Genomic DNA, 14,455 nt, shown 5'->3' on the forward strand with positions numbered 1-14,455 from the left:
AAGGGGTTTTCCAAGACTTGCACAAATGGCGCTAAGGACCCACTAGTTAGATGTTCCCCAAGGCTAGCACAGACGCTCGGTTCCCAGAAGTTTTCGTAGTGGTCACATGCTGTTCATCATTTACGTGACTGCTGCAGCCAATTACTGGCCTCCAGTGGTCATGTGTGCATGAGTGTCATATGACTGCTGAGGCTAGTGATTCGCTGCATCTGGTATGTGACTGCTGCAGAAGCTCCTAGGATCATAGCTGTGGGGCCTAAATGGCACATATGCCATAGTTTGCTATTTTGTGCCATTCCCTGCTCTTTGCCCCCTTTTAATGTAAAAATTAGTATCTGAGTGGAACTCCAGGATCAACCCCCTTATTAATGATCCTTTGCTTCAGTGTATTTGAGGCTTAAATAAGATTAATGGCTTTAGTAGCTTATTTATAACCATTTTGTGTTGCTGTAAAGGAAATAAGCTTTCCATGCACTGATTTCTAGCTGAGTTTGTGGTAGGCTTCTGATTATACACAAGGACTAATCTGTAAGGTGCAGACATGTAGGGTCGGAAAGACAGAGGTAGATGCCAACACCAATCCTCTAATAGACCTACTACATCAATTTAAAAATCAGCCAACACAAAAGTGGCTGGTCAGCATTACCCATGGGTATTTAATGGTTAACACTATCTGCTCTATAGGCAGTACAAATATGATAAAACCTATTGCTTGATGTTGCTGCCCCCAAGACTAATACTGTAATTCTGAGATTCTGATGACTAAATTTCCTCTTCTAGTTTCTGACAAGTTATGGACACCCGATGTGGATCCAAATCACTTAGTTCATTGTTGCGCCCACATACGTATCTCGCACTGTCCAAGTCAAGTGTTGTTTCGTGTAGTGATTTGTCCTCGCACAAGGTCTTTTTTGACAGTACCGCTGCTGATGGGAATTAGAAAGGGACCTGTTCTAATCAGATTACCTCAACAGTGTTGAACTATAAGGCTGTTGAAAGTCACTCACCCCCTTCTTCTCGTTCATCCCATGTGTGTCCTTATTGATGTGATGTCATTTGTGGAACATGCATCTTTGTTATACTGAATGGAATCCATTAGGTCATATAGATTACACACGCATATAGAAAACTAATTCTCACAAGCTTTAGAAATATGCATATTGTAGGATTACACGGATAATAGCTGTTTGTGGATGACAATGTTTGTTGCCGAATGTCTTGATGTTGGGGTGGTTTCACCAAAGTGCTGTCTTTTGTGACTTTTTCCCAAGAATCGGCAGCCAATTGTTAGCTGTAAGTATAGGCAGATACGTAATGTGCTATAAAGAGTGCTTACTCTGAGCCTTCTATCAGGAGTTACATTGTTGGTCAACTTTGTTTCGGGCCTGTATATATTAAAGGGGTTCTCCCATGACTTGAGATTGCTTCACAACTACTCTAACCTTCCTAGTTGCTGCTGATCAGGACACGTAACTGCTGCAGCCAATCACAGGCTGTAGAAGGTCACTGCTGTGATAAGTGATTGGCTGCAGCAGTAACAGATCCTGGTCAACAGCAATCAGGAAGGACAGAGTGGTTATGAGGAAATTATAAGTCATGAAAAAACCCTTTTTAAGTATGCCCACTTTTTTCTCTTGTTAACCAGTCAATTTGTAATTTTATATTAACATCTCGTATTAGATTTGTGTAGTAAATGGTCTTAAAAGTTAGACAAAAGCACATCTATTTTAACCCTTTCCAATCCAGTGTCGGCCATTGAGATTTCCCTACATAGCTCCGATGTCGGACTAGGGCTGACGCAAGTTTCTAACGTGTGGTATACAGGACAGTGCTCCAATGTGAAGGGCTGCTCTGCATACGTGTGTTACAATATGCAGTACATCAGAGCGCTGTCCTGCATACTGTTAAAAACGTGTCAGCCCTCATCTGACATGTGAGCTATGCAGGGAAATCTTAATGTCAGACGAGCGCTGACGCTGCATTGGAAATTGTTAATTTTCAAAAAGTTGCTAATAAAATGATCATGACGGTTCATTATTATGTGGATCTGTTGAGTAATTCCAAGGGATCCACAACGCACTTTCCCACCCATCTGGGGAGTGTGTAGGTAGCAGGGAAATTGGCTTGGAAAGGGTTAAGTGAATCCTGTACATGGAAGCCTGGGTATGATGAATGCTTGTTGCTAAGTTTAGCAGTATCATTTAAATTGCATGCATCAGTTCAAAGCTCAAGGTTGCAACTTATTTTAAGTTCTTCCCATCTTCTGTTGACCACAGAATGTATTTAAAGAACTCTTTTTTTTGGTTGCTTTGCATTTTTTTTAAAGCTATAAATGGAAAATCGGAAGAGGTTGTCCTTTCAGCAATTGACTATATTGCATTGTTTGCTGTTCGACTCCAGTGAGAAGCGCATTTATATTCTAAAATAGAGTGAGATGGAAAGTTTTACAGTCCGTTGTTATACTTTTAATGCCTTCTGTATGTGACTTAAGAATTTAACTTGAATATTGGGATTTTTCTTTGACTATGGGAAAATCTAATATAGATTATGTACCGTTGCCAGTATAACCAGATGTGCCATCTTAAAGTCTTACATGAGCTTAGAACCACAAGTGAGAGTTTAACTACATGGTATTACACCCAAAGATAGTGTATAACGCACGCTGTAAAACCTGATCTGCAATCATAGAAGTTAACAGTATTTTAATCACTTTTACATAGTTTTTTACGAACCACAAATATTGTGTTAACTGAATCACAATCTCGGAACACTTGACCCTAAATGCAGAATGAATGAATAAATATATATATTATAGTTTTTAAATATTTTTTTAACGTATTTGTCTGTAAAGCTAACATAGGTATTTATTTTTTAATATTGACTTGGACATCTTGATTATCACATTCATTGTTTGTTTAAATCAGATGCTTGAAGCCTTCTTACACACCCATGGGCTTTCGCATGATGCCACTAGACAAATAATGTGCAGTATTGTAATAAAGTTCCATTTTAACATCTTAACCAAGAAACCTTAACCCTTTGCAATCCAATTTTGGATTCATGGTTTCCTAGGGGGCTTTCTCTTTCTGCCATTTTACAATGGCGCCATCTGCTAGCTAGAGCCAGTACTGCTGGAGTGGCCCCCGACAACAGAGCGACCAGTAACATACAATAAGAAGATCCTGCCGGACATCTTCCAACATTGGAGCTGTACAGGCTTCAATCAGAATTAGAGATGAGCACGCACCCGAGCTCGGGTCCGTGTTTTTCAAGTCGAGCTTTGCGTAAAATTCGAGAGCTCTACTCAAGTAACGAACCCCATTGACTACAATGGGAGACTCGAGCATTTTTGTATGTGGGATGACGGGTCCTGAGCTTTTTTTTTTTCTCTTTCTTGGTTTATGTAACGAGCACCATCGAGTACGCTAATACTCGAACGAGCATCAAGCTCGGCAGAGTATGTTCGCTCAACTCTAATCAGAATGTTAGAAGACTTCAGACAGTGGATCGGAAAGGGTTAATGGAGATAAATACTGATAAACACATCATTTCAGTCTAACGAAGAGAAATGTATGATTGAACATGGAGCTACATTAATGCTGACGTTTTGAATGCATTAAACAATCGACAGACTCTTCTGGAAACTTCTCTAGGGCATTTCATTACAGGCAGGGATAGAACACACACTTGCCAAAGCGCTGGCTGTTTTAGTGCTAGCACTGCTTAATGATAGTATGCCAAGCCAGCAGTTGATGGGGCTGAAAGTTACACTTGTCTGGGCTGCAAATATGCTCAAAGTAGATGTTTGTACAGTTTATCGTCTCCTCCTGGGTTGATTCACGTGTTCTGGATGCAGTATGGTTGTGCCTTCATAAAGGGCAAAATCTAGAGCAAAGCCGCATGTAAGATTTGCATATTCTGTGATTGATTTGTTCAAGGCGCAAAATGTGAATCAACCCTTAGCGGGTCATGCAAAGTGCACCGCTCAGCAGGTATAGGAGTAGGTTACATTTTTAAATGGAAGTGGTCTTTAACCCCTTAATGACGAGACTTATTTTGTCCGTAAGGACACATTATTTTTGGGGGGGGAACTTTCATCTCCACTTTTCAAAAGCTATGATTTTTTTTTTTTTAAATATATTTTTCTGTTAACAGGGCCATTTGAGGGCTTTTTTGCTACCTAATTGGGGTACATATTTTTTACCACTTTTTTTGCCGTTTTAAGACCATTTTTATTTCACATTTTTTACGTCCCTATAGGAGACTTAAACCAGATCATCTATGATAATGCATTGCAGTATTTTTGTACTGCAATGCATTATTGCTTATAATGGTGATCTCAGTTCTTGGCAGGCCTGGATGCCATTGTCTGGTGTCCAGCACGGTCCCTCTGTGAATGCTTTACATTCCGTGATCTACATTGATCACTGCATTGTAAGGGGTTAACAGCGACAGACCAGCTGTCAGTCACAGCTGGCTAATGCTGAGGGCTTACCAGAGTGAGATGGGCAATCGGGTAAGGGGGGGTAGGCATGGAAAAAAGTGTTTTAGCTGGAGTAGCCCTTTAACCAGACGGGACAGGTGACTGGCCTTTAGATCCTAGTACAGTATGTTACTTTAATTAACTCTACAGTGTATGTAATAATGCTAATGAATTGAACTTGTTGCTTACACATATACTAATTCTCTTGTGATTTCTTTTTTATTTTAGCCGGGCTATCAAAACAAATCAAGATTTACTTCCAGAAACTCCGTGGATCCAAATATTCTTCAATGATTTTTGGGGGACTTTACTTACTCATAGCGGCAGCCATAAGTCGTACCGTCCACTATGCACTCTGTCTTTTCGCCTTAACTACATCATCGGAGGTCTGGAACCCTGGAGCTATCACCTTGTGAACATCCTCTTGCATTCAGCCGTGTCAGGCCTTTTCACTAACCTTTGTAAAGCTCTCTTCGGCGGTGGATGCTGGACTCTTTTAGCTGGCCTCCTATTTGCATCTCATCCAATCCATACGGAAGCTGTTGCTGGAATAGTAGGACGAGCAGATGTGGGAGCTGGACTCTTCTTTCTACTTTCATTACTATGCTACATTAAGCATTGTTCAACCAGGAGCTATTCCCTAAGTAGTTGGTGCTGGATCTTTTTTAGTGGATTGTGTGCAGCTTGCAGCATGCTGTGGAAAGAGCAAGGAGTCACTGTTCTGGCAGTGTCTGCTGTTTACGACGTTTTTGTGTTTCACAAATTAAAAATCAGCGAGATAATTTCTGCTGTTTTAAAGGTAAGTGAACCTAGGGGTTGCAACCTTAAAATGCACTCGTATGTTTAATATAGCCACCAATCAAAATACTAACAACGACTTGTCCGTCCGTGAGTGAGTAGTGAGTGGGTTTGTGAGGGACTTGCATGCTCCACTCCTGATCACATGATGCTGACATCATCAAAGGTCCTTCATTCTTGGTGAGGGAGTTACATGCTCCACCCCTGATCACATGGCTGGGGCATCATCACAGGTCCTGTACACACACGGCCACTGTTCGGCTAGGTGTTTGTTAGTAATCCATAGCAACTGAGGCCACAGGGGGTTTGTAGTCCACCTGTAATCTGCACAAAAATGCAGGACCTGTGGTGATGTCACCGTCATGTCATCAGGGGCAGAGCATGACGGTGATGTCATCACAGGTCCTTCATCTCCAGTGCTGTGCTGCTTCCGATCCCTGTTGTATGGGATGAACAATATATGTAACAGTGCTTTGTGTGTGACATGCATGTGGTAGAGCTGTGGGGTGCATAGTGCCACCAGAAACACTGGTACTATAATTTCCTAATAATTACTAGTAATATACCTGATGAGTGTCGAGGAGGAGGCTGGTCTACCTGAGGACACAACAGAAGTTTTCTCTCATTATTTTTTCAACTTCTATTTGACTCATTGGGTTCTTATCCCATCTTTGTTCCACCTGTTTTATATGGTATGTTTCTACCTTTTATTACAGTTAGTAAGAAAAATCCTGATACATTGTTTTCTCCTGCTTTCTAAGTAGTTGTCAGGACATTGCTATGCAACAGCTCCCACAACTTACCTTTTTGTAGGGGATCAGTTAACCTCACTGCTTGGTCTCATTGCACGGAGGATTGTCTGATTGGTTGACCTGTCCTTAAGTAATTTTGGGTTCTACAGTGTGGGCTTTATAGCCATGGCAGCATATATGTTTTATTTAGTATTTCTTTTTCTAGTTCCAGGTACCTGATTGTAGTCTAGCCTTGTCTAGGTTGTCCAGTTTGTATGTCTTGCTTTTTGGTTTTCTAATCCAAGCTGTTTTTGCTAGTTTATGGTTTGCCTGATCTTTCATTGTTTGCCTACTTTGGCTCAGAGCATTTGCTCCTTTACCCTCTTCTCTGGGTCAAAGTGCCCTGTTATTTTCAGGGATAGTATTTTAGACAGTATTTTAAAGAAACCTAAGGCGGTTTAAGGACATTGGGCTCTTGTATTGGAGGCTAGTGTCAGGGAGAGATTAGGGAGAGCTAGTGTTCAGGTAAGTGTGTTCTGGTTATTTTGAGTTCCATGCCATCTGTTTTAGTTTTCACTGCCAGTTTCATTATATTCCTCATCATCCATTTACCATCACCTTCTGCTCCTGTCATCTAATGGTGAGTCATAGTTGCATTTGTGTTTTCATTGTGTCGATACATGCTTCATATCTATACTGCTCACGACATCTGGTTGTTAAGCTGTTCGGCTCTATTGTAAGTCAGGGTGGTATCTGATTACTCGAAAACACTGTTAATACCCAGGAATGGTGGCTGCTAAAAGTGCAATGGAGTTCTGCCATTTAGTGTTTGTTTGGTGTTACACCTTCTTTCGGTGTCATTTTGAGAAACTTTTGTGCACTGAAACCAGATTGTCATACCAGAGTATGATGCGCACTTGAACCGTGATAGAAATCTTGTCATAAACTATATTTCAGATGCAACTTCTGCCATTCCTTATTGTATTACTTGGTACACCTCATTGGGAAATAAAGTATTACATTGGAGAAATGCATCTTGTCGGTTTTCTGTTCACCTTGATGTCAGCCCTTGGGTTTGATTTCATAGGTATTAGATCATAGCTAGGTTGCCCTATACGTTTTTGTGCCTGACTCAATTGAGCATGCATGTCATTGAAATAAAGGGAGATAAATGGGCAACTGTCAAACACTTTTAGTGCTGGTTATCCCTTAGAGAAGCAAATTATGGGAAATGTTAGAATTTAGCAATTCTGGGTTTTAGTGTTTAAATATGTTTGGGACAACCATGCTACCTTCTTACACATCAAGGTGTTGGGGAATCCTAAAAGTGGCAGCATATACCAATAAACCCCTAATTTATATGGGTAAGATTTAAGGGGTTTTCCAGGACTAAAACACTGAAGACTTATCCACTGGATAGGTGGACAAGTAGACACAACTTCATTAGTATCAGATTGGGCAGAAGCAGACTCCCGGAATGCCCACTCTTCAGCCATTTGAAGTGCCAGCAGCACTCATGCGAGTACTGTGGTCTCTTTTGAGGCTTATGATCTCGTGTCCATTTGTCATATGGCCTTTGTGCAGCTCAGTCTCATTCAAGTGGATGGGACTCTGCTGCAATACCAGTCACTGCTGATGCTCAATGTTCGGCACTGTCTGCACCCTCTTCAAACCACCATTGGTGGGGATGCCAAGAGTCTTTTTTTCCCCCCAAGCTCCGCACCAATCTGATGTTGATGACCTATCCTTATGTTGAGGATAGGTCACCAACATAAGGCCCACAAAACGCCTTTAGTTTGACTAGTGAAGATTTTACAAAGATTACAGTGATTCTTAAACTTACAACTACTTCAACCATCATGCAAGCTACAGTATATTCGGAGGTTGGACTTATCATACTAGACAAATTTCGAAGTTGAATGATAGTGAGCTGCAAAAGATTATGGTGAAAGTTCTGCATTAGTTCATCCCAAATAGCAGGGACACTTACTGATTTTTTTTTTTTTCTATACATTCTTTATTATGTTAATATGAGGTTATATTCACATATAAAAAGTCTCAAGTTTTTGTCTTTCATTGCCATTTTCATAGACCGCAATCTATTGTTCACTTCAGTCCTCCATGGTACTAAATTGCACCCTGCTATCTTTTTCTCTAGAGCTGCTTTATTTCTGCTATTCGAAGAAATAATGTTTCCCACATGAAAGATGCCCTTATGGAAAAAATCTTCGACATTTGCATAAATTTTATAAATGTAGCTTATAGAGTTTTTGTTAAGTACATATAAAGCTGCTTTTATTTTAGGCTTAATGTGTCTCATCCCTCTTTTGCCTCCTTATTACTGATGACAATTGCAATCCCCTTTGATTGGGTTTTGTAAGGCTTTAGAATTTTCTTGCAAATCCTTGTTTTGCTGAATGGGTTAATTATCTCCTTAATTCTCTCCTGGCCTCGATTCTCCTCTCTCCTGGCTGCATCTTTTAGTAATCCCCCTTTTCCTACCCGCAGTTATCTTGGATCCTTCCCAATGTTTTCCACACCATGCCCAAAGCCAAAAACACAATGCTAACATCTGGCTAAACATTTAGCGTGTTTGTTTTCCTTATTGATTCATTTTAATAGTCACTGAAAAGGACACAAGACAAAATACGGATCTAATGTCCCCGACCCGCTTATCGTGTCGTATCGGACATGTAATATTTTCCGTTGTGAAAGATGAGAACTACAATGGGGTTTGTTACATGAGTTTCTTCTGACTTAAATGCATTTGTGTGCCTGACCCATAATTATAGGAATCTTCAGGTTTTCTGGTTTAAGGCAGGTGTATAATGGGTGTTTAACTACAATGCAAGCGTGTTATTGGAAAAGCAATATAAGAAGCGGATGAGGAATGACAGGTCCTGCTGTGCATTAATGACTCGGTGTCATCCGTCTCGGAGTATCAGGTGGTAAAGAGTTGACATGCCCTTGGTTCAGTAATGTATTGTATCCAACACCCTGCTTTACCCAGATGGTTATTGTGTGCTCAGTTGGTTTGATTATTGCTGTCATCTCTCGAAAAGCCATATGTTACACTGCAACTAACTGCGTGTATGAAGAATTTGTATTTAATATAGCTATAGAATGTGTGCCCCTTCTTTATAAAGGCTTGATGCACATGGATGTATTACAGAGTTGTACAACCTCATGGTTGTATGAGATACTGTATAGCCTATAGTAGTCGGTAGGGTTCTACCGTGTTGCTCTGTATCTCGGATTTAATTATTTCTAACAAAAACAATCATGGCATGCTCCATCGGATGTAGTGTTCTCCCATTGCATTGTTTCCACATTAGGTTGTCTTCATAATATGATTATAATGTATGTTTGGTGGCACCACATAGAAGTGAAGAGGTTGCCTACAGTTCCATTGTGCAGAGTTCATTGGGGCTCTGTGGACAGAGTCATATTGGGGGGTGGTAGGGGTGGTGGAATCGCTGTGTTGACCAGTCATACAGGCACAAGTACAATGTAAGGGTATCCACCAAACTCCTCAATCTTTTTTTGTTTATATTGATGATAGAAGAATACAAGAGACCTTGGCTTGCCGGAAATTCCAGGTGATTGAAGTTAGAGGGGTGATCTTAGTTATAGATTTTCATTTAAAAGTTCCCCATGCAGTAAAATAACTTTATTGGCATATACTCAACTTTCTCCGCTTCCTGGTGCCGATCTGGGTCTCCCCTCTGACGTCACCTTTTAAAGGTTGCCTTAGTCTGCTTTACATGATGTCATAGGCACTCCAGTCAATGGTAGAGCTCAGCGATTGATCGCTGAGCTCTGTAATTGGTTGCAGTGCCTGTGATATCCCACATGGCCCTGCAGCTTGTAAATAAAGTAGCAAAGAACCAAGCGGCACCATAGGACACAGCGGAAGTGAGAAGAGGTGAGTATATGCCAGTTATTTACTGCATGGGGATAGACTTGTAATGAATAAATATAACTCGGACCACCCCTTTAAGGTGCATCAGGAAAACTCCTGTTATATGTCAAGCGCCTGCTTGAACTGTATACATTGCTATACTTTTTCTTATGCTGTATCAATTAGCCTAGCCAGCTACATACACTGGACAGTATACAGGGGTTTGTTTTTGGTTAACATAGGGTTACATGCAGACTGCTGCTGAAGCCATATAGGCTTAGTGTATCTTCAGTTTGCATGGTACTTCTTGCAAACCAGTCTCCTCTACAGCCAGACTCCTTAGCCCGAGCTTCACAAATGACAACTGTGCCAGCCTGGCCTTGCGCCGTGGAACTGCAAAACTGCTCCCCTTAGAGATTACCCTTGCTGCACCAGGTACCCCGCTGCACATCTTTCCTTAACTCACATCGTGTCTCCCAAATTCTGATCCACCAGCATGCCAGATGCTCAAGTCTGATTTGGCTCTTCTCAGGTGGAACAACCTTCTGGTACACTTGTTACACAGTCCAACAAAATCTGTAGGCCATACTTATGGACCATCCGCACTATCTCTTTTTGGTGCCAACCCTTCCTTTTTGTCTACGCCTCACTGCACCTTGTCCTAGTGTAGGGTGAATCAGTGCCACCAGATACACCAACTCCCATCAGGATCTGCCTCTTCCTGGGCCTACACATTATCTGTACCTTCTCAGTGGTTGACAGCAAAGAAGGCAGTTGTTCCCACCGCTTGCTGCAGTAGCATGTCATGACTGTTCTGCAGGGTGTAGCAACCTGCAGTCTAGGCAATCCGTAAAGCAAAGGCAAGAAGACAAAGACGTTTGATGTAAACTGATTGGAGAAGATATATAAAATAGTCCATCTACAATTTAGTTGTTTGGGTCCTGGAGAAAAACATACAGTAAGTGAGATATTCCAAACAAGCAGAGAGGTGGCAGCATCAACAAGGTGCAAGAAAAGAATCTTTAATTTAAAGGAACATGTTTATTGTTTTGTTGTTTAAAAAGGCAACGTTTCGACCTAATCAAGGTCTTTCTCAAGCCATAAACTGGTGAAACAGAACATCATGTCCATGTTCCGAATCATGGATATGATGTTCTGTTTCACCAGTTTATGGCTTGAGAAAGACCTTGCTTAGGTTGAAACGTTGCCTTTTCTTGCACCTTGTTGATGCTGCCCACCTCTTTGCTTGTTTGGAATATCTTGAAGGGGCTTATGTCAATGGTCCCGATGTTGGCTTTGCATACAGATCTACATTGTTATAAATTAATCTCCTCCCCCCAAGAATGCAATATTCAGGGGATGAAGTGAGTGCTGTAGGTGATTTGCTAGTTTTTCTGAGGAGTAAGTCAGATATATACAGCTGATTTAATGTTGCTGAGTTGGAAGATTTACACAGAAATAGTAATAATTAACCAGACCTAGTACTACTTAAGGCTAACTTCACACAGACGAGCGTGATATGGAGCTCTGAATCCTGCCCCCATATCGCGCTACCCACCATGGTAATTCCCCAGGGATGTGAGCCGTTTTCATGGGAAAACAGCCTCGCATCACTTCAGGGAAAAAGCATTCCTCCGACACAGCTGCCATGGCAGAGGATCGTAGAGTTTCTTCCATTGCTTTCAAAGGGGCTGACGATAGTGCTGCCGGTCCCATTGAAAACAATGGGTGGTGCGATGCGAGAGCACCCCGTGATTTGTTTCATGCAGCGCACTGCATCACGGTGCCATGCAGGAAAACCTCGCTCATACGCATGGCTCAATTCAAAAGAATGGGGTTCATATTTGTGCGTCTCAAAATGCACAAATTTAGAGTGATTTTTAGCGCCCGTGTGAAGGTAGCCTAAATGTACACGCTAGACCTTAGAGACACATTTCCGTAATTAGGTCACTTCACTGCATCATGCAAATCTTGCTCCTGATATTATGAGCTCCATATATCCCTAATGAGCCTCGTGTGGCGCAGAGTGTAAGCTCTCGCCTACGACCTGAAGGCTGCAAGTTCGATCCCCGCATGATTCAGGTAGCCGGCTCAAGGTTGACTCAGCCTTCCATCCTTCCGAGGTCAGTAAAATGAGTACCCAGCTTGGTGGTGGGTAATAAGTAATTATTACCTGAAAGCGCTGCGGAATAAGTTGGCGCTATACAAATACCAAGATTTATTTATTTATTTAATGAGTGAAGTGTTTTCGCTGCCGGCAACAGTTGGATGACCTGGACAAGTTTTGTGTCTATGAGATATTGCACCTACGAAGGCCCAATGGGGACCTAAGACGCTCAGCGCAGTGGGTACAGAGCAATATTTGAATAGTAAGTATAATGGTAGCATTTTTTACTTCGCCCTGTTTTCCGCATTAGTCAACTATTGGACGGCCCCTTTAACGTAAAGTTCTGCTAAGTCTTGACTTCCAAGATAAAATCATGTTTCATCTGAATGAACTTTCTATCAAGCAGTTGAGGCAATATCTCATGTCTTTCTTAGGGGCATCCTGTAACAAATGGCTTCAAGGCATGACTTTTTACGGAAGACTACAAACAAGATCCGCAATATGGCTGGCATTTCTGAGTTTTAAGGGTCAAACAAATGATTTATAATTAAGGAATGTGCAGCTGCCTAATTTAACATTAAGAAATGCAGAGGCATGCACTTGTCACAAGCTCCCCGCGGAGCAGATTAGGATTGATGGTGTTGTGTGAGCTAAGGCATGTTTTACTAATTTATTTGTAGTTCCGCGTAGACAAGCCGTGCCCCTGGGAAGGCCTATGTGTACCTGATGGGAACATCAGAACGCTCGGCACGATGGTCCAGTCTGGCTGTGTGGTGTTAATTCTTCGGAGTATTGTGTTATGGGCTTGTAAAGGTTAGTGTAAATAATATGGTTATTAAGTTTTTGGATGCAGATTTGGGTGAGATTTGGGGGCTTTCTGTTACTAATTGAAATTGACAATCCAAGCAGCTTTAACTTTAGTTGTACTGGGCAGTCCTGTAACATAAGAGTTTGCGGTTGAGATGAACGTCTTAAAATATTAGCTGTGAACTTAAAAAATATACGTCTAGTCTTTTTTAGTACAACTAGTACTGTATTTTATAATTCATGGAAGCCGGACTCTGAGAACAGTTTAAGTTACTTTTACTATTGCTATGAATTCCTTGCCTAGCCACTTAGGCGGTTTGTTATCTGGTGGGCAGCACCTCTATTTCCGAGCACTAATAGAACTTTCATAGCCCTAGTTTTTTCTTTTGGTCTTGTTGAGGTCGTGCAGGCTTTGCTCCACCTTTTCTTTTTTTCTCCATGTTTGCATTTCACACAGACCCTTTGCAATCCAGTTGTGGATTCAGGGTTTCCTAAGGGGCTTTCTTTTTCTACCATTTTACAATGACGCCATCTGCTGGTTAGAGCCAGTACAGCGGTATGTGACATGCTGGAGAGGCCCCCGACAACAGAGCGGCCAGTAATCCACAGTAAGAATACCCTGCCGGACATCTTCCGACATTGGAGCTGTACAGCATTCAATCAGAATGTTGGAAGACATCAGACAGTGAATTGGAAAAGGTTAAGGTCCGTTTAGACCTGCCGATTTCTCATTTGAACGAGTGAATGATATCAGTTAGCTCATTCACATGGGCAGCCTGTTTATACAGGCAGATAGATCGTTGGCTCATGCAAATAAGAAATCATTAAGTCGTTCACATTCACTGTATAAGTGAATGAGAAAAACTGAATGATCGGTATTTAAACTGAATGATAAGTCAACGAGCCAACGATAATTTTTATGCCTGCATAAAATGAACTATGAACAAAGCGGCGGTCAATCATGGGCTCCGTTTACACTAAACGATTATCGTTCAATAATCGTTTCATGTAAAAGGGCATTTTAGTTGTGTGTTAAATGTGACAAATGTAGGATTTTCAGATTTTTTAATTTTTTTAATTAAATCTAGTTTGTGACCGAAAATAAAAAAAAAAAAACAAAATCACCCAAAATGAAGAAAAATGTGTTCAACGCAATAATGTGATTTATATAATAGGTAATTTTTTGATGACACATTCCCTTTCAAAATTCAACATCATTCAGCAGAGCTACTGTGATAAATCAGGTGCATTTTAAAACTGTCTAGCCTAATGGACCTTTTACAGGGGACAGGAATCTCACAATTCTTATTTGGGCAAGCAAAAGCTCGTTTGTGCCCGGGCAACCTGGTTAGGCTGCACAATTCTCATCAAGAATGGTGCAGTTCCTGTGCAGTAATCCTATAGTATTTCTCTCGATTGTTCCTCATTTGCATATATTTCCCAGAGGAGCATGCATGGCCTTATAAGTCTCCTCACCCACCTTCTAGGTGCTCTCCTTAACAGGGATGATACCCCTCCCGACTCACAATCCTGTGAAACACTTAACGATCAGTGCCTGACGAGTCAAATATAAAAGTGGTTCGGTGGGTAGTCGGTGGTGGAGCACAGAGTGTGTTCTCTGTATCTGC

At 41.4% G+C, this 14,455-nt stretch overlaps 1 protein-coding gene across 1 annotated transcript in view; it reads left to right on the forward strand.

The window, feature by feature from the left end:
• Nucleotides 1-14,455, forward strand: part of TMTC2 (transmembrane O-mannosyltransferase targeting cadherins 2) — a 241,826-nt gene that overhangs the window by 81,991 nt on the left and 145,380 nt on the right. Inside the window, exon 2 of the mRNA XM_066591489.1 lies at nt 4,712-5,282. Coding sequence (XP_066447586.1) covers nt 4,712-5,282 — 571 coding nt within the window. The remainder of the gene's footprint in view (nt 1-4,711; nt 5,283-14,455) is intronic.

Source organism: Eleutherodactylus coqui, chromosome 2, assembly GCF_035609145.1.
Source record: "Eleutherodactylus coqui strain aEleCoq1 chromosome 2, aEleCoq1.hap1, whole genome shotgun sequence".
Classification (NCBI taxonomy): domain Eukaryota; kingdom Metazoa; phylum Chordata; class Amphibia; order Anura; family Eleutherodactylidae; genus Eleutherodactylus; species Eleutherodactylus coqui.